The sequence below is a fragment of the Bidens hawaiensis genome, unplaced genomic scaffold (genome assembly GCF_021521415.1).
Source record: "Bidens hawaiensis isolate Kalapana, Puna unplaced genomic scaffold, B.hawaiensis_p1.1 tig00025021_1, whole genome shotgun sequence".
In the NCBI taxonomy this organism is placed as follows: Eukaryota; Viridiplantae; Streptophyta; class Magnoliopsida; order Asterales; family Asteraceae; genus Bidens; species Bidens hawaiensis.
In genome coordinates, this window is record NW_027493982.1 from 171,238 (window position 1) to 194,577 (window position 23,340).

At 41.1% G+C, this 23,340-nt stretch overlaps 1 protein-coding gene across 1 annotated transcript; it reads left to right on the forward strand.

Annotated features, from left to right (window-relative positions):
* The first annotated feature begins 1,736 nt into the window (after positions 1-1,736).
* On the forward strand, positions 1,737-4,633 carry LOC143570706 (protein C2-DOMAIN ABA-RELATED 1-like). Its single transcript, XM_077056290.1, has 3 exons — positions 1,737-1,853; positions 2,120-2,215; positions 4,310-4,633. The coding sequence occupies exons 1-3, from the start codon at positions 1,737-1,739 to the stop codon at positions 4,631-4,633; spliced, it is 537 nt and encodes a 178-aa protein (XP_076912405.1).
* Positions 4,634-23,340: the final 18,707 nt, after the last annotated feature.

The following is a 23,340-nucleotide window of genomic DNA, read 5'->3' on the forward strand; positions in this document are numbered from 1 at the left end:
ACTTAATTTCATGTTCAATGTTTAATTTGTAATTTCAAAATGTCGGTAAACAGGGAGGCTCGGAGGGTGTGCGAGCCGCACCATCGGCCGTGGCACATAAGTTTTGGGGGCACAATTTTTTTTATATATGTGTGTGTGTTTTTGGTGTTTAAAATAAGGTTCTTTTCAATGGTTTATGAAATAATTACATGTTCAGAATGATTTCTGCTTATAATAAATCGGTCGATAAAAGTTTTATTCATGTGCATTAGCGAATAAAAAATTTTCGTTAAGGCCTACAGGCCTTTTTATTTTGGGTCGGCCGATGTATTTAAATTCTCAGAGACGGCCTTGTTGGCAAACCTGTAAAATTTAGAATTTACATTTTACGGGCACCTTTATTATGTTTATTTCATTCTTAATTTCAATAACCTATTTTTTTTTCTCGAGTAAATGTTTATAATTAAGTTAAATCTTATAGATAAATTGACTTTACCATAGATAACATAAAATTATATGCTTTTAGACGACTTATCATTCTATCTACATTTAGTTTAACTATGCTAGTATTTTTATATTATTATATAACTATTTAATACATCTTTAGGTTATTTAGACAAGTTCAATCAGCATCATAAGTGTAGCAGTAAAAACAAGCGGCTCAGTAACGGATACTGTTTTATAAACAATGGTTTTTTTGCGCAGCTGTGTAATTTACCCGTTTTCGGCCGAAAATTTTTATTCGTGGTGTAAGTTTAGCCCTTTTCGACCGAAAATTTGAGCACGGCCCCCCTCGTTTGTGAAATTTTGAATAATTTTGAGCTCGGCCCCCCGGTGCCTCAGTCCAAGCTTCGCCACTGGCCACAAGTGTTGGCCATCTATTGTGTTATTCATGCGATTTGTCGATTCCAACCGCTAGTTTACAATCGTGAACTTGCAACTATACAATGAACAAAACAACGAAGGAATTAAGCCCATAAACTGCATAACATGAATCCATTATATTATTAACTGAAGCCAGAGAACAATGATTTTCTCAGCCCAACAGAATTTAAAAGCCCATAAACTTTCGTAGCTCAACCAGTTAAGAAGCCCGTCAATACTTAGCCCAGTTTGATCAAGTTTTAGCAGCCACAGCCCGAGGTGAACAAAAGGATATCGGTACCTATATATAATTTGTAACAACTTGTTTGAATGAATAAAAGTTATGTAAATACTTTATAAATGTCTTGATAATATCATGATATGCAATTTAAAGTTTTGTTATGACTTGGAAATTAGAATGATAAAGATTTAAATGGCTGTAAAAGCTTCAAATATCTTTGATAAATTAACATATATTTTTTAACAATCAAATAAATAATTAAATTATAACTTAGTCTCTTAAAAATTACATTCATAGATCTAGAGATCCTAACATTAGTACAATACTATGCATAATCCGCTGGACTCGACTAAATAGCTTTATAGACCCACCCGCAAGGAAACCAAAGGCATAAAAAAGCGGTATAAATACGTGTTAATTGTCAAGCGACACTTTCAATATTATTTCTGTTGGAGTAAATGATAGGTCTCAAGTCTCAACCACACACGTGATGGAAGAATGGGTTTGACAAGGTCTCCTTATTTATCTATCAACCATTTTTGTCAGCCTCTTGTCTTTCCATTTATGAACAAATAATAAACTAAATTATCCAACCTTCTATCACTTATGATGAAAATTGTTAAGATCTTTAAGAACAAAATTAAGAGATCAAATGGAGGGAGTGATTGGAATTTTGAAGCTAACGGTAAAGAAAGGGACAAATCTTGTGATTTGCGATTGGACTCGTGATACCAGTGATCCTTATGTAATCGCAACCTTGGATCACCAGGTCGTGTTTTTATTTCTATTTTTCTTATAGAAAAACGTGTTTTTTTATTTAATCTTTTACCGTACGTTTATCCTAAAAAAGAAAAAAATAGTCAAATATATGTTTTCTCACTTTTGATTTTCTTACCTCCTTTTAAATGTAATGTTGACATAAATCAAATTATTGGATATCACTCTCACTTTGGAATCATTTGCTTAATAATTTTTTTGAATATATTTATTCTCATTTCCTAATTCAGTAAAACAAAGATTTATGATTGAATGCAGAAAACAAAAACAACACTGGTGAAAGAAAATCGCAATCCAGTGTGGGATTGTGATTTAACAATGATCATCAAGGACCCAAAGGCTCCAATCACGCTTGTAAGTAACCGATTATTAAAAACTGGTTAAGAGATGGGGTTCGGATCAAAATCCTATGTTCTTTTCATTTAAACCTTGGCACTAATCTAAGCTACGACTCTCTGATGATAGAGATCAAAAGCAAAAAAAGATGATTTTTCTTTTTTTTGTTTTTTTAATAGTTGTAATGGAAATCCATATTTTTGACCATGAAAAACACCATCCTTTTTTGACCAATTTTGAAAGTTATAAAACTATACACTATAAAATCAAAATATGAAAATTTAATTTTAGAGTTCGAAGATCTATAAAGAAATGAAAAAGAAGAAAAATCATTTTTATTTGTAAAACAAATCATAAAAACTTTTTAAAGGAAAGAAAATCCCATTACCTATACCGCGAGAAATATACGAATTAAATTAAACCAAAACAGAAAAAGATTCTATAATAATCAATCCAAATTTATGAATCACTTAGTCAAACTCGATCTAATTTTATGCATCTTTTATTTTATTTATTTTAGTTATTTGAAAGATTTTCAGGATTATTTGTGAGGTGGATGTAATTCCCCTTTTCGTCTTTAAATATTAGGCATTTAGGTGTAGTCTATTTAATACGTGACACATGGCCTATTTATTTTTTATAACGACTTTTTCTTATTAAATTAGTCACGTGTTTTAATACATCGTTATATTTATATTATAAGTTGATTTTTGGATATAGCCATATAGGTATTAGTTTTATTTCACTTGATAATAACTAAATTCTTAGGTATTAGTTTTATTTTGTTAAATTTTCCTTCTAAAGTCACTTTTTACTAGTTACACTTCTATATAAAATTTTTTTTTACAAATGTTTAAATTTATTTTTTATAAAATTAAGTGAAGTGATTATTTAACAGTGAATAAAGAAATTCACTAAATAATAAAAGGAATATCGGTTTTTAATACTTCTAACTTTCCCTCATTGGTAGATAACACTTCCAACTTTTGATTTGTCACCCACCACTCCCAACTTTCACCGTATTTTCCTGTACCACTCCCCGTCTAAATGAACACTAACCTCGTTAATGTTTTCGACTAAAAATGTCCTTCAAATTAGTTGAGGGGGTAAAACAGAAATTTTAATTTTAACACACAACCTCCATTTCCGGTGACCTCGTTTTTTCAGCGACCTCATTTTTTTCGGAGAATTTGAGTTTTCTGGCTATCTCTTCTTTCAGAACACCATATCCATCATTTCACCGAACTTCACATATGAATTTGAGTTTTCTGGCGAGTTGCAGGTTTCCGGCGAACACTATATCCATCATTTCACCGCCCACCGTCCCAAAACCGCAACCCCCCCGCCACCACCAGTGTCTCACCCAGCCACCTTTCGGGATCGCCTGCTTGCCGGAAAATCGAGTTGCAGGTTTCCGGCGAGCACCATCTTTATCATATCTCCACCGGTGCACAATCTTCATGATCTCCATCACCTTTTTACACCTCTGAACCATCTCCATTTTCTGAAAGACGAGATAGTCGGAAAACTCAAATTCGCCGGAAAAAAAAGAGGTCGCCGGAAAAACGAGGTCACCGGAAATGGAGGTTGTGTGTTAAAAATAAAAAATCTGTTTTACCCCCTCAACTAATTTGAATGACATTTTTAGTCCAAAACATTAACGAGGTTAGTGTTCATTTAGACGGGGAGTGGTACAGGAAAATAGGGTGAAAGTTGGGAGTGGTGGGTGACAAATCGAAAGTTGGGAGTGTTATCTACCAATGAGGGTATGTTAGGAGTATTAAAAACCAATATCCTAATAAACAAGGTTCATGATTGTTAAATTATTTGTCCCACTTAATATAAAAATACATTTATAAATAATTATAGAATTAGAACATTTAATGAATGCTTACTTTAAAGGGTTAAAAAAGATTTTATTTCCTTCTAATAATTGATAATTATAAATATTATGCAAATAAAATTTGAATGTAAATACTTCTACTAAAAAAAAATCCTTAAGTCGATTTGGTTGGATCAAAATTTATTTTTGAATGCTATCATGTTACATGTACAAATTGTTTTACAATGTCTATACTTATTTATGAAATTAACACACATATTATGTTTTAGACTGTGCATGATAAAGACACACTTAGTGAAGATGATAACATGGGTGTAGCACATCTAAATTTAAGTCCATACATTGAGCAAATGGAAATGCGCAACGACTATCAAGACCTCGAGGCTGGTACTATACTTGCGAAGGTTCAACCCGACGAACACAACAACTTTATTGAAGAAAGCCACATAATATGGAACAAGGATGTGATCACACAAGATATGTTCATACGATTAGAAAATGCTGAAACCGGTGAAATTGAAGTGCGAATAGAGATCACTCCTGTCGAAAATCATCGCTTAAAACTCCAAGATGAAGTTGTAGAAGCTAAGTAAAACCAAATTATAAAGATGTTAGGGTTCCACGTTTGGGCTTTCATCTTTATGATTCTTGTAATTACCAATATTAGGCTATGTGTTATGTGGACGCGTCATTAATTAATTGATGTTTGTTGGTAGATCAGGGTATGTTTGGCTGAGCTTTTTTAAAGTTGTTTATTTGGTTATTTTCTTTTAAAAAAGCAAATAAAAAAATAATCATGTTTGGAGTTTGGGTATCATAAAAGCGCTTTTAGGTTTGTTTTTTGTTGTGTGTTAAAAAATGATTTTTAGAAGTAAGAAATCCAAGCCTTTTGTTTTGTCTTTTGCTTTTGAAATGCCAAATTACAAATATACCTACCATTTCATTATATGTAAAACTAGTAAATATATAACAATGCCCTTTTTGGTTATTTTACCTACGTACATTTTGTTTTTTCCAACCACAAAAGCTAATTCAAGCACTTTTCTTAAAAATTACTTTTGAAAAAGCCATAAATAAACAAGCACTTTTGGAGTTAATTAAGCTTAGTCAAATCAATCGATGCTTGTAAGTTGTAAGTTGCTTTTCTTGGTTGTATTAATCAAGGATATGTTGATAGAGGGTGGGATGAACTTGATGGTCGTGTTTATGACCACTCTTGGACCGAGTGTTGTGGTCTCAACATGGGCGCCAACCACCTATCACACAAGCAAGATGGACACCAACTACCGTTACAAACAAATGGCTACCCGGCGTCACCCACCCTTCTCGCCAAAGCAATGGCGCCCACCAAGCTTGAAATTGTACCGTTGGGATGGATTTTCCAAGGAGCTGACCGTGTCTATATCACCTGTTAACTAGCACATATCAATAACACTCGTTTGTAACTAGCACATATCAATAACACTCGTTTTTTGATTGATTAGTTAATGCTTTACTACTTATTTAATGGTGATGTAACATCATTTTTCATTTCAACCATTAAGTAATTAACCATAACAAATGATCTTGTATGTGTGGTGCCAACCACCCAAGAGATATGACTAATGAGTGTAACAACCAAACATTATTGCAATAAATGAATTACAAGATATGGCAACAAACGAACCACAAGATTTTTAAATAATAATGAAAAAACATTCCAAGAAAACACTATCTATACTATATATAATACATGAGTAGGGTAAATTAAGACGTTTATTTTAAGAGTTTTACAATTTATAATGCATAAAATACAAAATACAAGTGTAATAAAGGGCAAAGTGGTCTTTTAAACACAATCTACACACGTTCACTTTTCAACAAATATAATTACAAGTTTGGTATCTTAACTTTTGTCAAATTCTGTTAATTTAAGAAATAATTACAACTTTCATCCATTATTTTTACCCAATTTTTACTCTAATTTTATTCTTTTTGGTTTTCTTGTTATTTCATTTACAAAAATATTATTAAAACTAAATATGAACATACCTATCTAACGAGCTTATTTTTACTGACATGTCAATATAAATTTTTTTTAAAAAGATAATGCATGAATGTACAAGTTAGTTTTATAATTAAAAATTAATTACAAGTATAGTACCTTAACTTTACTTAAATTTTGTTATTTTAAGGATTACTTACAACTTTGACCCCTCTTGTTTATATAAACATTATTTTTTTTGATATGTTTTACAAAAATATTTTACAAAAATATGATTAAAAGTACTCAAATCATATAAATATCAAAATAATCAAGGCGAACTCGAGTTTAAAATTTTATTTTAAATTTCGAGCTTAGCTGAGTCGGCTCGGTATGATGTTCGACTCGATCTAGGGTTGGCTCGCTAACAACCTTTTAAGTGTTATTTCCCGCTACATCGTACGAGCATATGACTAGTTACAGATAATATATTTCTACAATGCGTTCTTGGGACATGACGAGAACACAAATGTGAGAAAAAAACGTCGTCACATAATGGAGCTACTTGCGACGTATAGAAAAAACTTCGCCACACAATGGGTCGATGACCAACTGATATGTGGCTACTTTCCGACGGAGAGAAAAGATAGGCAAGAAACTCGACACACAAGAGAGACCAACCAATTGATATTCATCCTGCCCCTTAAATGTGACCGGTCCCTACCTTTTCGAACCACCTTCTCTAGTCACCAAACCCAAACTCATTAAAACACAAGTGCATTAAATTGATTAAAAACTGATTTCAACCTAGATGTGTAAACTAGAATCAAATTTTTGTTGGAAATTATGAAATACTAATTATGTTTGTCATTAATATAACTGTTATTTAATAATAAAATTTAAATGAATGAGAGATCGAATCTTTAAGTCTGTGTGGTGAAACTTAAATAGTGTATTGTGGAGAAATAAATCATCACCCGACGCGCCTATGCTTGGGATCTGGCACATGCATGGGAGGAGGGTGACGTGCATAATGTGACATTTTAATGGCACGCTTGCATATCTGGCTTTACTATTTTAACGTGTTATTAGCTGGTGCGGCTAGAACCTTGGCCTAACTCAGCTGGTTGGAATAGTGTATAAGAAACTCTTAGAGATTTCCACATGTCAAGACCATTGAAGTCTTTGCAATTCAATAATATTGAATTAAAAATTCAACTTTGTGTTGAATTAGGGGGAGAGGGTTCTTTGTAATTCACACTTTCACTTTTCTCTTCATCTTCCGAACGATTTCCGGTGAATACTCAACTTTTCAGTCGAGCCTTTTCTCGAAATCGTTTTCTTTCATCTGCAAGATGTCGTCTCGTGATCTCGAGTCTACAGCCGACGACAAGAGTACTGCTGGCGAGTGCCAGTGTGCTTTGCCTGTCGATCTGTACCAGTACATCGTCAGGAAGTTCATGCTCGAGTCTCTCGAGCCTGAGTTTCCTGAACCCCATCAGACAGTGTACGATGCCCCCAGAGGCAAGATCGGGGTATATGCTGCATTCTTTGTTTATGGGAATCTTAGGTTCCCATTGACAAAGTTTGTTTACCGTGTCCTGGAGAGGCACGGTGTGCACCTGACCGAGGTGCACCTGATGGCGATTGCCAAGATCCGGCACTTCGAGTGGGTGTGCCGGATTCTGGGTATTGAGCCCTATGTTGACCGCCTGATGACCTTCTACACTTGGAGGTGCATCCAGGGGTGGTATACATTGATAACCCGGATTAAGGGTTTAAAGATCTGCGCAACCGAGCGCAGTCTTCGCTCGTGGAAGCGGGAGTTCTTCTACATATCCGCTCGCGCCATCCCCCTTGCCATGAAATTCAAGAACGGGCAAGCACTTCCCAGCCTTCACGCCTCCAACTACGAGGAGGCGGAATGGTTTTCAAAGATATCCCGAGTCCAATCTCCGGTTTACCGGTTTGCGGAGTCCGGGATGGTGATGCTGGGGATGAGCCGGGTGTGGAAGGAGGCGGATGCGCGAAAGATTCCGATCGTCCTCGAATACGGTTCGAACTCTGTTCCTTACGGTATGCTTTGTTTCTTTTTGTTGATTCTGAATTTCTTCTAACTTTTTTCCTGTTTATTTCAGAGGGGAACGACTTGCAGTCGCTCCTGAACCCGCGGGAGGCTGACGGTCCCGCACGGATGGGTACTCGCGCTCTAGATGAGAACGAGTTGCCCATCCTAGAACAAACGGCGGATCGGTTCGTGGAGGTCTACCCGCTAGGCCATGAGATCCTGAGCGCCAGGCGGCCAGGTAAGGCGCTATTCAACCCTCGACCCCTCAATGTTGAAACCTCTGCTGGAATTCCTCTAATCGTATGTTATGATGAGGAATCCGCAGATGGTCCTCCGTTGGTGCGGAAGAAGAAGGCTGCCGGCGGGAAGGGGAAGGGGAAGGTGGCCTCCACTGCCGATCCGGTGCCTCGGTCTGATTCGGAGACCGAGAGCGAAGAGGTGGCGGGGAATCCCGGTGGTGATAAGACCACCGCTCCGGAGGTTGCGACTGTCACCTCCGGAGAGCCCAAGAAGACGACGGTGATCGGCGCAAAGAGGCCGGCTCCATCGGGTTCGTCCCCGCCTCTCCGTACCTTTAGGCTCAAGAAAACCCGTAAGTACTAACTTCCTTTCTTTAACTTCATAGCCTAATATCATTAACACTTATCTTCTTTACGCAGGCGTGGATGTTGACGCATTCCAGGGTGGAGCGCAGAGGAGTACCTCTCCGCCAATGACGGTAGGCTTGGTCAGCCTACCTGAGGCGACGACCCAGGCGCCTGCGCCTGCTTCCGCTGGTTCAGTTGCTCACTCCTTTGAGCCGACTGTTCCAGCTGTGATGACGTCACCGCCGGCTGTGAGTGCTATTTTTACAGCATCTTTCACCGAGCCGGCGGTTACTATTGTTGCGGATTCCGCAGCGGCGACCGCGGCGGCCGCTACCATGCCTCCTCCGTCATCGGCAACGACGGCCGATCCTTCAGGTATGCATGGGGCGTATCGCCAAACTCTGCCACCTTCCAATCTGCCTGACCTCTTGGATGGATTTCCCTTGGGTTCAGGTGATGGGTTCGGCGGCTATCGGCCTGTTATTGACCCTACAGGTGCGTAGGGTTCTTTTGGCCTATTTTAAATTTTTTCAATCATCTTTTCCTAACTGCTCTTTGTTTTTTGCAGTGTCGGATTCCAATGAAGTGTATGTTCCACGATGGAACATTCGCCGAGGAACAATCCTTCGCACACCTGTGGAGTGCGTGGAGTGGGCTCGTCACGCTGCTCCCAGTGGTGCGTTGGGGGAAGCCATGGCTAGCTACCAAGAGGGTAGGCTAAGCAATGAGCTTCGGGTTCTCCTGGCCCGGATGCAGCCGCGCGTCGAGCTGCTTTTGTCGTGAAAACGACAAGTTAAAAGCAGCTCGCCTTCAGGAAGTAGCTCAGGCGCGGGCTGTCCGGGAGGAGAATAGGAGGCTTTCCGCCGCGGCGGCGGAGAAGGAGAAGGCATTCAAGGCCCTTGAAGTTGAGGTTCAGGCCCGTCTTGAGGCTCGCTCCAAGGCTGCCCAAGCTGTTAATGAACAGCTTCGGCTGGCCAAGGAGACTGCTAGGAACGCGACTGAAAGGGCCACCAAGGCTGAAGCTGTTGCTGAGCCTCTACGCCTGGAGAATGAAGAGCTTAAAGCCAAATTAGAGGCTCTCCAGCAGGCTCATGATGCCTTGGCGATGGAGGACGCTAAGAAGCTTCAAGAAATCCTGGACCAGAGGGGGGTGCTTGACCATACCGAGCGTAAGCTAAAGGGCGTCGAAGAGGCTGCGGCTAAAGATGTGTTGCTTGCCAACCTCAACAAGAGTGAAGCCGAACGCGCCCGTAACGAAGCTCAAGCAGCCCTCCAAGAAGCTCTGGTTGCCAAGGAATGGCTTCCTCGAGAAGCGTTGTCTCAGGTATGTTTAGCTTCATGTCTTCACGCTTTTCTTTGTAAATAAAAAAGGTTCTGATACTTGTATTTTTTCTTTGTAGGTTGTGCATCGGGTCTTCTCAGAGACGTCTTATGACGATGCTATGAGCGCAGCCCTCAACGCTTCTCATGAGGATGGGGAAAAGGCCGGCTTCCTGCTTGGTCTAGGGTTCGTTGAGAAAGGCATCCCGCCTTCCAACTTCCCTTTGTATGATGTGGATACTAAAGCTATTTACGACCAAGCAGTGAACCAGTATGCCGCCTTCCCGCATCCGGTGGTGGGGAAGGTGAACGAAGTCGCTGCTGCTGATGATGGGCTAGCTATTCTTAAAGCCTTCCTTGAACCACCACGCTCTACTGATGGAGCGGGTCCAAGTGGAAGTGGTCCTGAAGCTTGATTCTGAAGATCCCTTTCCACCATTAGCGTAGATTTTTGCTTTTGTATAGCTCTTTGTAATATTTAAATTTGATGGAATAAAGGTTGTGTTAGTTCTTTGCCTTGTTTATTTTACTCTTGTTTTGATCTAACTTAGTAATCTCTTTAGTACTTAGATAAGTTAACTTTTTAACGTGGCAAATTATAAGTTTGTTTCGCTTCCTCTTTCATGATTGTGCGGGTATGACCGTCACTTACACTTAGTAGGATGGCTTAACTTTACTTATATCCGACCTGCGTGGAAGTTTTCCTCATCTTTTCCTTTGAAATTTTCTAAGTGTTCAGAATAAGTTAACCTTTGAACGTGGTAGATGATAGGTTGGAGTTTTGCTTCCTTGTTCATGATTGTGCGGGTAAGACCGTCACTTGCACTTACAAGGATGGCTAAACTTTACTTACATCTGACCTGCGTGTAGGTTTTCCTTAAAACTTGAAATTTTTACCGTGTGTTTATGCGGGTTTTGCCGCCTTCCACACGTAACGACTTACTTCTTCCCCTATTTATGCGGTGAATACCGGCACATTAGTGTGGGAATGTAACATCCTAGAATTTATAATGTTAAATAAAAGAAAGTTATGTTTAGTGATTTCACGTTTTAGTTATTTAATGTCGAGTAAGGAACGGGTCATGGGCTTAGATTACGTAAGATGGGTTAAATGAGAATGGGCCTTGGGTCCGTGGGCTTATAAATACCCATCCCAAGCCCAAGATATCATTTTATTTCCATCTTTCTCTTTTACACACTCAAAAACACACACTTAACCGACCGAGATCCGAAGTCGAGACCCGAGATTTTGCTGGTAGATCTGAGTTGGAAAGGTAAGAACTAATCCCGCAAAGCTAATATTACTGAAAATGGTTAGGATTTGACGGGTTAATCGGACCCGAAACACAACTGCCCAAATCGGACCCCTAAAACGTCGATTTTAGGCCGATTTGATGGTTGGGATTTGTAGGCGCCGATCATACGATTCCGTGGGTACCAAAATCGAGTTATTTGGCTAAGAAACGAAGGAGTTATGGGCAAACAGATCTGCAGCGCGACAACTTCGCCTTCATCTGGGCAACTTCGCCTTCAAGCGATGAACTTCGCCTGCAAGCTAAGTTCGCCTGATGAACTTCGCCTGCAAGCCAAGTTCGCCTGGTGATAAGTTCGCCTGAAGCCAAGTTCGCCTGATGGCAACTTCGCTGAAATGGTAACTTCGCCTGAGGTTTAACTTCGCCTAAAAGCCAAGTTCGCCTGAGGTTTAACTTCGCCTAAAAGCCAAGTTCGCCTGAGGTTTAACTTCGCCTAAAAGCCAAGTTCGCCTGAGGTTTAACTTCGCCTAAAAGCCAAGTTCGCCTAAGGTTTAACTTCGCCTGAAGCCAAGTTCGCCTACGGTTTAACTTCGCCTAAAGTGAAGTTCGCTTAGAAAATAAATTAAAAACCTAATGGAAAATGTGTTAAGGCAGTTATCGAAAATAAAATTTTTCCAAGCTGACCTGGCAGCTTAACCCCAGCCAGGGGCTCTGCCCCTTGGACCCCGCTAGGGGCTGCCGCCCCTAGAACCCCGCTGCCAGGGGCGCTGCCCCCGGACCCCCGTTCGTTGTGGGTCATATATAGATAGAAATACAAAACGAGTAGTAGTAGTTAATTGATATGTGTAAATATTATACAGTTAGCCGAGCCCAGTTAAAGAAAGGAATTACGATCAACGGCGAGCGTAACAGGATCCAGGTGAGTTTCTAGCCCCATTCCTTGTTATGTTTTCGGGGCTGTGTGCATACTTGATGTGTTGTTAATACATTTATCCTAAGTGATAAGTGTATGCCATATGTGATATATGTGATATGTATGAATGATTGCTTGATGGTACGTGAACGATCTTCGGATATTGCACATACTGTCAGGTTGTAACGTTATAAGTATGGTAAGTATGATATGTATGAACGATTGCTTGATGGTACGTGAACGATCTTCGGATATTGCACGTACTGTCAGGTTGTAACGTTATAAATATGGTAAGTATGATATGTATGAATGATTGCTTGATGGTACGTGAACGATCTTCGGATATTGCACGTACTGTCAGGTTGTAACGTTATAAATATGGTAAGTATGATATGTATGAACGATTGCTTGATGGTACGTGAACGATCTTCGGATATTGCACGTACTGTCAGGTTGTAACGTTATAAATATGGCAAGTATGATATGTATGTTTATTTGTATGAACGTAATAAAGTTAATAAAAGAAGGAAATGACGGTTGTATGGTTGTATGGTTACGAAAAGGGTACCGAGCCCTAATAATACTCGAGGTATGATGTATGGTTGTATGGTAACGAAGAGGGAATCGAACCCTACTAATATTCGAAAACAAGGGACCAGACCCTAATAATATCTGTGATGTTAGGGACCAGACCCTAATAATATCTGTGATGTTAGGGACCAGACCCTAATAATATCTGTGATGTTAGGGACCAGACCCTTATAATATCTGTGATGTTAGGGACCAGACCCTTATAATATCTGTGATGTTAGGGACCAGACCCTTATAATATCTGTGAGGTTATAGGGCGAAAGGCTCTTTAAAACGTATGATTATGAATGTAAAGAAAGTATGAAAGTAAGAAAGTAAGGAAGTATGAAAGTATGAATGTATGAATGAAAGAATATATTGTTATGTGAATGGTATGACTAAGTGATTATCTAGAACTCACTCAGCGTAGCTGACTTTTAGTATGCACGCAGGTGAGTAGGATGAGGCAGCTCGCTTGAGGAGACACATGGCACTGAACAAGAGTCTGGCATCTGAAGACTTATGATGTTTTAATTTTAATGTTTTAATGTGAAAGACAAAGGATGTTTTGAGACAAGTTATGAAATATTGTAATGTTTTATGAAAGTTTTATATTCCGCGTAAAGTTTTTAATTAACTCTGATATTTAGAACTGTGTTTATGAGTAAATCCAACACGAAAGTAGGGTTACCGGTAACGGGGCCTTACAGGGAAGTTCATAAGTATAAAGGTAAGGCTATTAACACATTGTGAAAGGAGAATCATTTCCATTAGAAGTGGCTCTAGGCCTTTTCTTTACAAGTTTGGAATTGATCTACATATAACATTTGCGTAATTGAGCTCCATTCCATGTTCTTGGGATGGGAGTGCCATCGAGCCTTTCGAGCATGTATGCGCCCTTTCCCAGGACTTCTTTGATAATGTATGGCCCTTCCCAGACCGGGGCCAGCTTTCCTGGGCGTTCTTGGTTCGAAGCCTCGTTGTTACGCAGTATGTAGTCTCCTACTTTGAAGTGGCAGAGTTTTACCCGCGTGTTATAGTACTTTTGCATTTGTCGCTTGTAGTTCTCTTCACGCACTGCGGCTAAGTCTCTGCGTTCCTCGGTTAGCATAAGGTCCAACCGTCTTTCCGCATCATTGTCTTCTGGCTGAATCAAGACCCTTGGTGAGGGTAAACCAATTTCGACCGGGACCATGGCTTCAGTGCCATAAGTGAGGCTGAACGGGGTTTCTCCCGTACTGGCCTTCTTCAGCGTTCTGTTTGCCCAAAGGACGTGCGGAAGCTCGTCCACCCAGCCGGATCTGTGTTCCGAGAGTCTTTTCTTGATGCCTTCGACGATGCTCTTATTTGCTCTTTCCACCTCACCATTACCTTGCGGGTGTGCCACTGAGGTAAAGGTGTGGGTGATTTGAAGTTCTTTCAGCCACTGTTGTAGCTTCTTGTCAGCAAAGTTGGTACCGTTATCGCTCACCAAATTCTGTGGAAGTCCAAAACGACAAATAATAAATTCCCAAATAAATTTTTTGATATGTTTTGCGGTTGTTTGGGCTAAGGGTTTTGCTTCTATCCACTTGGTGAAGTAGTCGATGGCTACCACTAGGAACTGAACATTTCCTGCTGCTGTAGGAAATGGGCCTGTCACATCGATGGCCCACTTCTGAAATGGCCATGAAGAAGTGACTGGAACAAGTTCATTCTTCGGGCGGTGCGTGTTGGGTGCGTAAAGCTGGCAAGACCTGCATTTTCTGATGTATGCCAGCGCATCCGTATGCATCCCCGGCCAAAAGTATCCTGCGTTGTTTAGCTTAGCTACAACAGCGCGGGGACCTGCGTGTACTCCACAGATGCCTTCGTGTACTTCCCTTAGGAGGTAGTCAGCATCTTGGTTGTCCACGCATCTTAAGAGTGGGCCAAGAAAGTTACGTCTGTAAAGGATGTCATCGATGAGTTGATAATTCAGTGCTTTACAGCGTAGTTTTCTTGCCTGTGTTTTTGACTCTGGTAGTGTACCTGCCGCAAGGTATTTTATTATTGGTGTCATCCACGTTTCCGTGCCGGTTTGGATGACACAAATTTCCTTGTGCGGGACCGAAGGTGCCTCGAGGAGTTCAATGCGGATATCCTTTCCTAAGTGGGTGAAGGCTAATGATGCAAGCTTGCTTAACGCATCCGCAGATTTGTTTTCACTTCGCTTGACGTGTATGACTTTGCAGTCGTTGAAATCGCGCATAAGGGATTTTGCTTGTGCGAGGTACAGGGCCATTGTGTCGTTCACGGCCGTGTACGTCCCGTTGATTTGATTGGCTACTAACATGGAATCCACGTGGGCTTCCAAGTTTTTCACTCCCATCTTACACGCAATTCTCAGCCCAGCCAAGAATGCCTCATACTCGGCTTCGTTATTCGTACTTGGGAAATCCAGTCGAATAGCGTAAGTGTATTCTTGGCCTGCTGGGTTGGTTAGTTTCAGCCCTGCGCCTGAACCCTCGTTACTGGCTGCTCCATCAGTGTAGAGTCGCCAGACATCATTGATGTCTTGTGCTGGAGAGGGTTGAGCCTCTTCCTGGCACTCTTTTTCCCGCGATGCAGGCACTTCTGCAATAAAGTCGGCCAGAACCTGGCCTTTTATGGCTGGTCTTGGCTTATACTTTATCGCGTATTCCCCCAACTCAATTGCCCATTTGGCTAGGCGTCCCGATAACTCGGGTTTGCCTAGAACGTTTGCAAGTTTGAAGTTGGAGAGAATGGTGATTGGGTGACCCTGGAAATATCGTCTTAACCTGCGTGAAGCGTGTATAAGTGCTAAGACTAATTTTTCGAGGGTAGAGTACCAGGTTTCTACGTCTGTTAGGATACGGCTGACATAAAAGATTGGCATCTGGATGCCTTTTCGCTCTACTAGCAGGACTGCCCCGGTTGCTCTATCTGTTGCGGAAAGGTATAGGATTAACTCCTCTCCCGCTTTTGGTGCTGTGAGGGTTGGGAGTTCGATCAAGCGTGACCGAATCTCCTGAAAAGCTGCTTCCGCTTCTGGTGTCCAGCGGAAGTGCGTTTTCTTTAAACAGTTTCTCAACGTTGACACGAAGGGAAACGACTTATCCGCGTGGTTTGCCAAAAAGCGATTAAGTGCCACTAGTCGTCCATTCAGTGTCTGAGCCTGTTTGATGGTAGTAGGTGATTCCATTTTGATAATGGCTTCGACCTTTTCAGGGTTCGCTCTGAAGCCATCTTTAGTGACGATGACCCCCAAGAACTTCCCTTCTTCCATTCCAAAGGCACACTTGCTCGGGTTGAGCTTCATGTTTATCTTCCTGAGCGTGTTGAAAGTCTCTTCGATATCTTTCAACATCGCTTCTGGGTCAGGGCTTTTGATGACCAAGTCATCCATGTAGACTTCCAAGTTCCTCCCAATTTGGGCATGAAACTGGTTGTCCATCAGGCGTTGGTATGTGGACCCGGCATTCTTAAGTCCGAATGGCATCATTTGGTAACAAAATGTGCCATCGGGCGTCCGAAAAGCGGTTTTGTCCTGATCATCAACGGCCATGTGGATTTGATGGTACCCCTTATACGCGTCCAGGAAGCATTTAAGTCGGAACGGTGCCAACGAGTCCACCTTAAGATCAATTTCGGGTAACGGATAACAATCTTTGGGGCATGCTTTGTTCAAGTCTTTGAAATCTATGCACATGCGCCATTGTTTGTTATTCTTCGGTACCATAACGGGATTTGCAACCCAAGTTTGATATCTACTAACGCGTACGATGCCTGCGTCAAGGAGTTCCTTGACTTGGGTTCTACACGCGTTAGTTTGTTCTGGCCCCATTACTCTGCGCTTTTGTACGATCGGCGTAACAGCCGGATCGCATTTGAGCTTATGCTCTGCCTTACTTCGGGGTACACCAGTCATGTCAGCTGGTGTCCACGCGAAAATGTCAGCGTTTTTTTGTAATAAGCGCTTGAGTAAGGTGCGTGTGGGATCAACAATTGTTGGGCCAATGGAGACGGCCTGGTCAGGGTACTTGCCGTTGAAGGCCCATCTTTCTGGTTCGGTGATGGTTGGTTTAGCCATCTTTGGTTTGGGTTTAGATGAGACAGATGCGATGCATACCTGGGGAATGCCGGTGATCATCGCTACACCCTCAGCTGTTGGCCATCCCATCATGCCGTGGACTGAGGATACCACGGCGTTGAATCTTGCCATCCCGTCTCTCCCGAAGAGAATATCGTATGTGTGGTGTGGCTTCCTCATCACGACAAAGTCCACATCTTCTGTGCGGGAGTGTTTCCCATCCGTAAGAGTGACGGGGAAAGATAGGATACCCAGGGGGGTGTTTGTGCTGCCATCAAACCCTTCCATCGAGGCGCAGATCGTTTCCAGGCGTTCCTTGTCTTCGTCATCTAGCTTGTCGAAGAACTGCCTGTACATCACCGTTGACGAGGCGCCGTTGTCAGCAAGAGTGCGAGAAGTGATGTAGTGCCCCAGCTGGCTTTTGATGACGATAGGGCCTTCTTTGCTGGGTCCTCCTGGCACTCGCGGGAAGCGCACCTCAGCTTCCTTCCACGCACATGGTTCTGGCGTTCGCCTTTTTCTTCCTCTGATCTTACCATGAACCATGTTGATGCTGATGTCCACGGGCTTTCGTCCGTTGCCTCGGTACCAGTTGTCGTTCCTTCCTCCCTTCTTGATTGATGCCACCAGGTGTGCCAGTCTTCCATCCTTGACGAATGCTTCAACAATATCCTTCAAGGATGTACACTCTTCCGTACCATGACCTTTTGTCCCGTGGAAGTCACAGGATTTGCTCTGATCCGCATTAGGTCGCTGCCGGATCATTGGAGCTTTTGGCCACGGTAGCTTTTCAGTGGCAAATATCTCCGTGACGCTTTTGGTGAGTGGCGTCCACCGGTGCTTTTGGCTTGAAGGGTGTGTGTGATTTCTTCCGCCAACAAGAGGGTGAGAGCTGGATGAGGTGTCAAAGTTTACCCTTGACTGCCAGATACCTAGCTTCCTCTTTTTGTTCTGCCGGGCGATCCGAACATTGTTCTCTCTTGTCCTCTGCGTGTAGAGGTGTGTACTCTGGGGAAGATCCCTTCCCAGTTGCTTCTCCGTCTCGGCAAAGCGCTTGGCCGCCGTCATGATGGCATCCCATGTTGATGGCATGCCATCCTTACCCGTCAATGTGCGGATAAGCTCTGGGTATTCGGCGCCTTGGATGAAAGCGGCGCGAACAAGATCTTCACTTATGTTGCCGAGACTTAGCTTTTTGGAGTTGAAGCGGGTGATGAAGTCTAGTAAAGATTCATCCTCCTCTCTAACGCAGTTGAGGATCGTCCACTGTTCTTCAGTATATTTCCTCTGCTGGCTGAAGTGCTGGCTGAACTTGTTCTGAAAGTCCGCCCAATCATATATGTGGTGGACCGGTAAACGATCGAACCATGCCCTGGCCGCTCCAACCAGAGTCATCTGGAACATATAACACCACGTGGGTTCCGTCCAGTTACTGACGGTTGCCCCCGCAATGAATCTGTTCAAGTGGTCGTCTGGGTCGGATAGACCATCATAAGTGCCAATGTTGGACATTTGTTTGGCACTTCTCGGGGCGATTGCTTCCGCAATGTCCCTTGCGAACTTTGACTTTCCTGCATTTGTAGCAGTTGGTCTAAAGGTTTTGGAGAAGTCACGCGGGTTTCTCTCCGCATTCGTTGGTTTAAAAGTTTCCCCAAAATTCCTTTTCGGTTGGAAGTCCGTTTCCTTACGCTTCCCTTTCGCCTTATGGCGAGGGTTTGCGTCGGTATCGGATTCTTCCCTCTCGTCGTCTGAGTACTCGCACTCACTGTTCATATTGAGATGTTGGCGAGTACTGCCGAATTCGTCAGCCTGTTGAACTGAACGCAAGCGTTCATCCAATTCAGCTTGGAACTCTCTCTGACGTGCTTCGGCCCACGCCTTCACTTGATCTAGTGTTTGGCGAGGGACCCTCGTTCGTTTTTCCAACTGGGCATCAGTGAACCCCAGTGGAATATTTACTGCACTTGCCCCGGCTTGGGTAGTCGGGGTAGTGTTCGTAAGATTTGTATAACCGCCGGTGTTCCCCCCAGTTGCTGGGGTTGTGGTTACCGGGGTTTCTTGGTCGGTTACTGGCCTTGGGACCGGAGTAACGTTAACCATTTCTTCAGAAATTTTGAAAAAACTAATAATTAGTTCTAGCTTCTATGCACGGATGGCGCCAATGAAGAAACACTAAGTGAACCCCGAGCAGATTATAGATAATCTGGGGGTTAAGTAATGTTTCCCAAGAGGATGAGGTCCAGCAGAGAAGGTTGTTTTTCAGAGGACCTGCAAAACAGACACCGTAAGCTCGTCACTGAGAAAGGGGGGGGGGGGTTCCTCCTTGTGACCACCCTCCGGCGTGAGAATCAGACTAGATTGCTCTGAATATAAGTGTATATTAAGAGATTGCTAGATAAGATTGAGATATCAGATGATGTCCTTACCATTCCAAGGTGTTGGAGTATTTATAGCCGAAGGTAGGTTTCCTAGAAGGTACAGCCGGCTGAATAGTATTCCTGTACTACCAACAGTGGACTACGCACAGGCCATGCTGGTTGGTGGATAGGCTACGGCCAACAGTAACAAGGTCGGCTGTACACTGTTCCTTTACTGCCGGCTACGCACTGTTCCACCAACTGTAGGCTGCGCACGTCCCATTGTAAGGGTTGGTGAATAGGCAGCGGCTAATAGTGACAAACAGTACTAGAGGGTGCTCCTCCTCGTACTGTTGTCGGTGAGCTGTCACCCTGTGATTGGTTCATGGGCTGTTCTGGTCAAATCGTCTGTTCTGCCCATACCTTAGTAGGTATAGTACGAAAGATCTTTCAGAAGCATACGGACTGGCTCATTTAGGCGGGAGAATTCCCGCCTTGCTCATTCCTTCATGTGACTACTGAAGGAGCTAGTGCCTTGTGCGTGTAGCCTTGCTGTTAGTGCGGGTAGCCTTCCCTGATGGCTTGTATCCGCAACTGCGGGAACAGGCGGGGTACTTCACCATTGGGAGGCTTTCCCTGCGGGTACAGCTGGCGTACTGCGCGTAAGGTTCTTTGAGCATGGTGGGTCCTGCGGGAGCAGTTGGTCGTTGCGCAGACGTCCCTGTTCAAGGTGAGTCTTGCGGGTCCAACTGGGCTCTGCTGGGACCTACCTCTTCAACTAGACTCACCAAACTCTTCACATGGCCAAAAAAAAATTATGTCCGATACACCTCACATGGCCACTTTTAATTCACAAGTCAATTTAAAGCTCTCACCTATCAAGAGTTTCGTTTTCGTATATTGAAATACATAATTCCAGTTCTCACTAGTTTGCCTCGAAACTCGAAAGTTCTTTACCTAGGCTTGGGATCGATAATAATAAAGTAATAAACTAAAAAGTTTATATTTGGCAGAGTTTAAAAATTTTCTTTTATGTTATATGTGTCGGAAAAAAACATTTAAATGAAATATCTCCCTTTTGTGATTCAATTAAAGCCACCTTTTTTTTGTATAATCAGACTCGTAGATTTGTTATCAATTTGACATTGAAATAAGTAGCAAATAACAATGTAACGTGAAAGCAAATAATCTCAATATTCAAGTAGCAAAATATAATAATAGATTGACAGTCTTTAAAAGATTTATAATTGAACAAAAAGTGGGTAAACTTCGTAGTGTGGAAGCAACCTAAAATTGAGCAAGAATTATGATTTATTATTAAAAAGACATAAATTGTAAACTAGACAGAGGTGTCAAAACTCACAAAAGAAAAAAAAATAGCAATTGGGCGTATATAAAGAACATCAAAGATATAAAAAATTTGAATTCTAGAGCAGTTAGTCATGAACGATGATTTATTGATTTTGCCTTCCATTGCATCAATTCAGTTATCTTCCATGCCTCCATCCTTGCTTCGCTTCAGCGAACAAATCTAAAAAAAACATAATACTTATTTTTCTTTTAAAAAATTCGGGGGCCTTCATATATTTGGGGCCTAAAGTCATAGCTTAGCCGAACAAAGCTATTGAGCCGGCCCTGCCTCAACTAACCACCATCAGAGTTGCGTAGAGAAAATTAATATGACTCATTGTAACACCCTAGCTAATTCCTCATCGGCCTGCACGGACATGAGAGATTTTTGGTTCACAAGAAATGCTGCATTTTGGGCTTAGCTGGTTGTGGAGCATATGAAAACTTCATATTTAAGCGTGCTTAGGTGAAATTTGTACCATGATGGGCAGTGTTATAAAATCCCGACTAAACGCCGATTAATCCCCGATTAAGTACTAATCGATGTCCCTCCAACTTGCTATCATTTGTCCAAAATCGAAAATCCGTCAAAATTGCAAATTTTATACATAAAATTTAAAATATATATGTATATTTGATATTTTATATATAAATTCCAATTCGATTAATCCCAACTAATCTTGATTAATCGCTAATCCCTATTCTATATATACCATACTGCCCGGCTATCGGCTAGCGATTTCTACAACACCGATGATGGGTGAGCTCCTTGGAAGTTTCAACCTGGGCAACCAAAACAAATTCATAAGTTTCCTGAAGGGCAACCCATCATGGCAAAGCGGACATTACTGAATTTAGGTGTTACAAATTTCAACCGGTAATTCTAGTTCTCACTAGTTTGCTTCGACTAATAACCACCATGACAGTCGTTTATTTCCGAGCCGGAAAGATATTATTTATAAAGATAGCAACTCCAAGGTTCCTGCAAATAATGTTATCATAATTTATACGTTTTTTCTTATGTGTGATTCATGTACATGCATGCAGGATATGAGGGTCCATGGGTGCAGGACCGGCCCCAAATATTGATAAAAACTAATAACCAGTTAATGACCCATTATTATTATTATTATTATTATTATTATTATTATTATTATTATTATTATTACTCCATCCGTCCCATTATAAGTGTCCTAGTTTAACTTTCTAAGTCTTCTTTTACAACATTGACCGTAAATATTTTTGTTCGTGTCATATAATACTTGATGAAAATTATATCAATGTAAAATACATTTAAAACCCAATCCATTCATATATTTTACATCAAGTATTATATAACACAAACAAAAATATTGACAGTCAAAGTTAAACAAAAAAGACTTGAAAAATCAAACTATGACACTTATAATGGGACGGAGGGAGTATTATTTATTTTTTATTTTACATAAATCCAAATCATGATGTACATGAGATTCCAGAAATACTAGGCGGACTCGACTATAACATTGATCTTATGGACAATCGCTTTTGTAGATTACGACTGCGCTCCTCATTTTAATTTATGTATAATCGGCTATAGGGTATATATGATGCGTCTATTAATTACTTGATCAGGGCAGGCACAACCCTTTTGGAGTACGTCCTAAAACGAAACATGAATTCGGGGCCTTTTTTCAAATTTTATTGCTACAACGTGAAATAACTAACCATGAATATGTTTGTCTTTTTAAATAACTTAATGGTCATTTTCATCACTTATTATGTTTTTTTTTGTCTAAATTTGGTTTAAATTGGAATCCCTGTCCAAGTAAGGGCCTAAAGCCCTAGATTGAGTTTACTTCCCCTAGAGCCGGCCTTGTACTTGATTTATGTTTTGTCGACCGCATTGATCATTGTTGTTGTATTTTACACATAAATATCTTACCATGACTTCCTACATCACAGAAGACAGAGAAACTTTTCGAAGTGTGGATACTGTAATTAAGTCTTGAATTTAGTCCACATAACATAACACAAGTATATATGCCTTAGTTAAAACTGAGTGAGAACATTACAAAAATAGACAAAGCCGACCAAAATGCAAAACATCCTTGTATAGATACGGTTTACAATTTTATTAATAAAATACAATACAAGTGAAAAATAGGGCCGGAGTCCGCTAATTAAATTACAACCACCAGTTTACAATCAAATGGTTGTGAGTTCTACTCTTACTTGAGACATGAGATGAATAGTGAAAAAAATTAGTTGTTAAAAAAACCCCCTTAAATTCTAATTTATCTTATTTGTTTAACTGTACCAAAAAAAAAAAAATAAAAAAAAAATCGATCATATTCTCTCTTTCAAACTAGTGTTACATGCATGGTAGTTCCATGTCCAATCTATTACTTGACTTTTTGGGCTTTCATCTCTATGATTCTTGTAACCAATTTCTATTATTTAACTTAATTGTTGCTTGTAAGTTGTTGTTTTTTTGTTTTTTTTGCTATAAATGATATATTAGGGTGGGATGAATTTGAGGCCATGCATGTTTATGAGTTATGACCACCCTTAGAGATGGGGTGCCAACCACCCACCATTTATGGGTGCAACTACAAACATCCTTGTAATAAGTGACTAACAAGATATGGCAAAGAAGGAACCAAGGGGTTAATTTTCAATTAAAAAAAATCCTAGAAAAGACTCTGAATAATTTTACAATGTTTTGACATGAAGAGAGTAAGAATCAACGTAAAAATAGTTGCCACATAATGGGGACGGGGCCGGGGTGAAGAGGGCCAACGACTAACCAGTATATATATGTGGCCGTAAAGCGACATAGAGAGAAGAATGAAAAGAAATACGCCT

Excerpts from the sequence above, each read along its gene's own strand:
- LOC143570706 (XM_077056290.1), top strand. The coding sequence starts at position 1,737 with ATGGAGGGAGTGATTGGAATTTTGAAGCTAACGGTAAAGAAAGGGACA. Across the intron at positions 1,854-2,119 it reads TCGCAACCTTGGATCACCAG|AAAACAAAAACAACACTGGT; the intron begins GTCGTGTTTTTA and ends GATTGAATGCAG. Across the intron at positions 2,216-4,309 it reads CAAAGGCTCCAATCACGCTT|ACTGTGCATGATAAAGACAC; the intron begins GTAAGTAACCGA and ends ATTATGTTTTAG.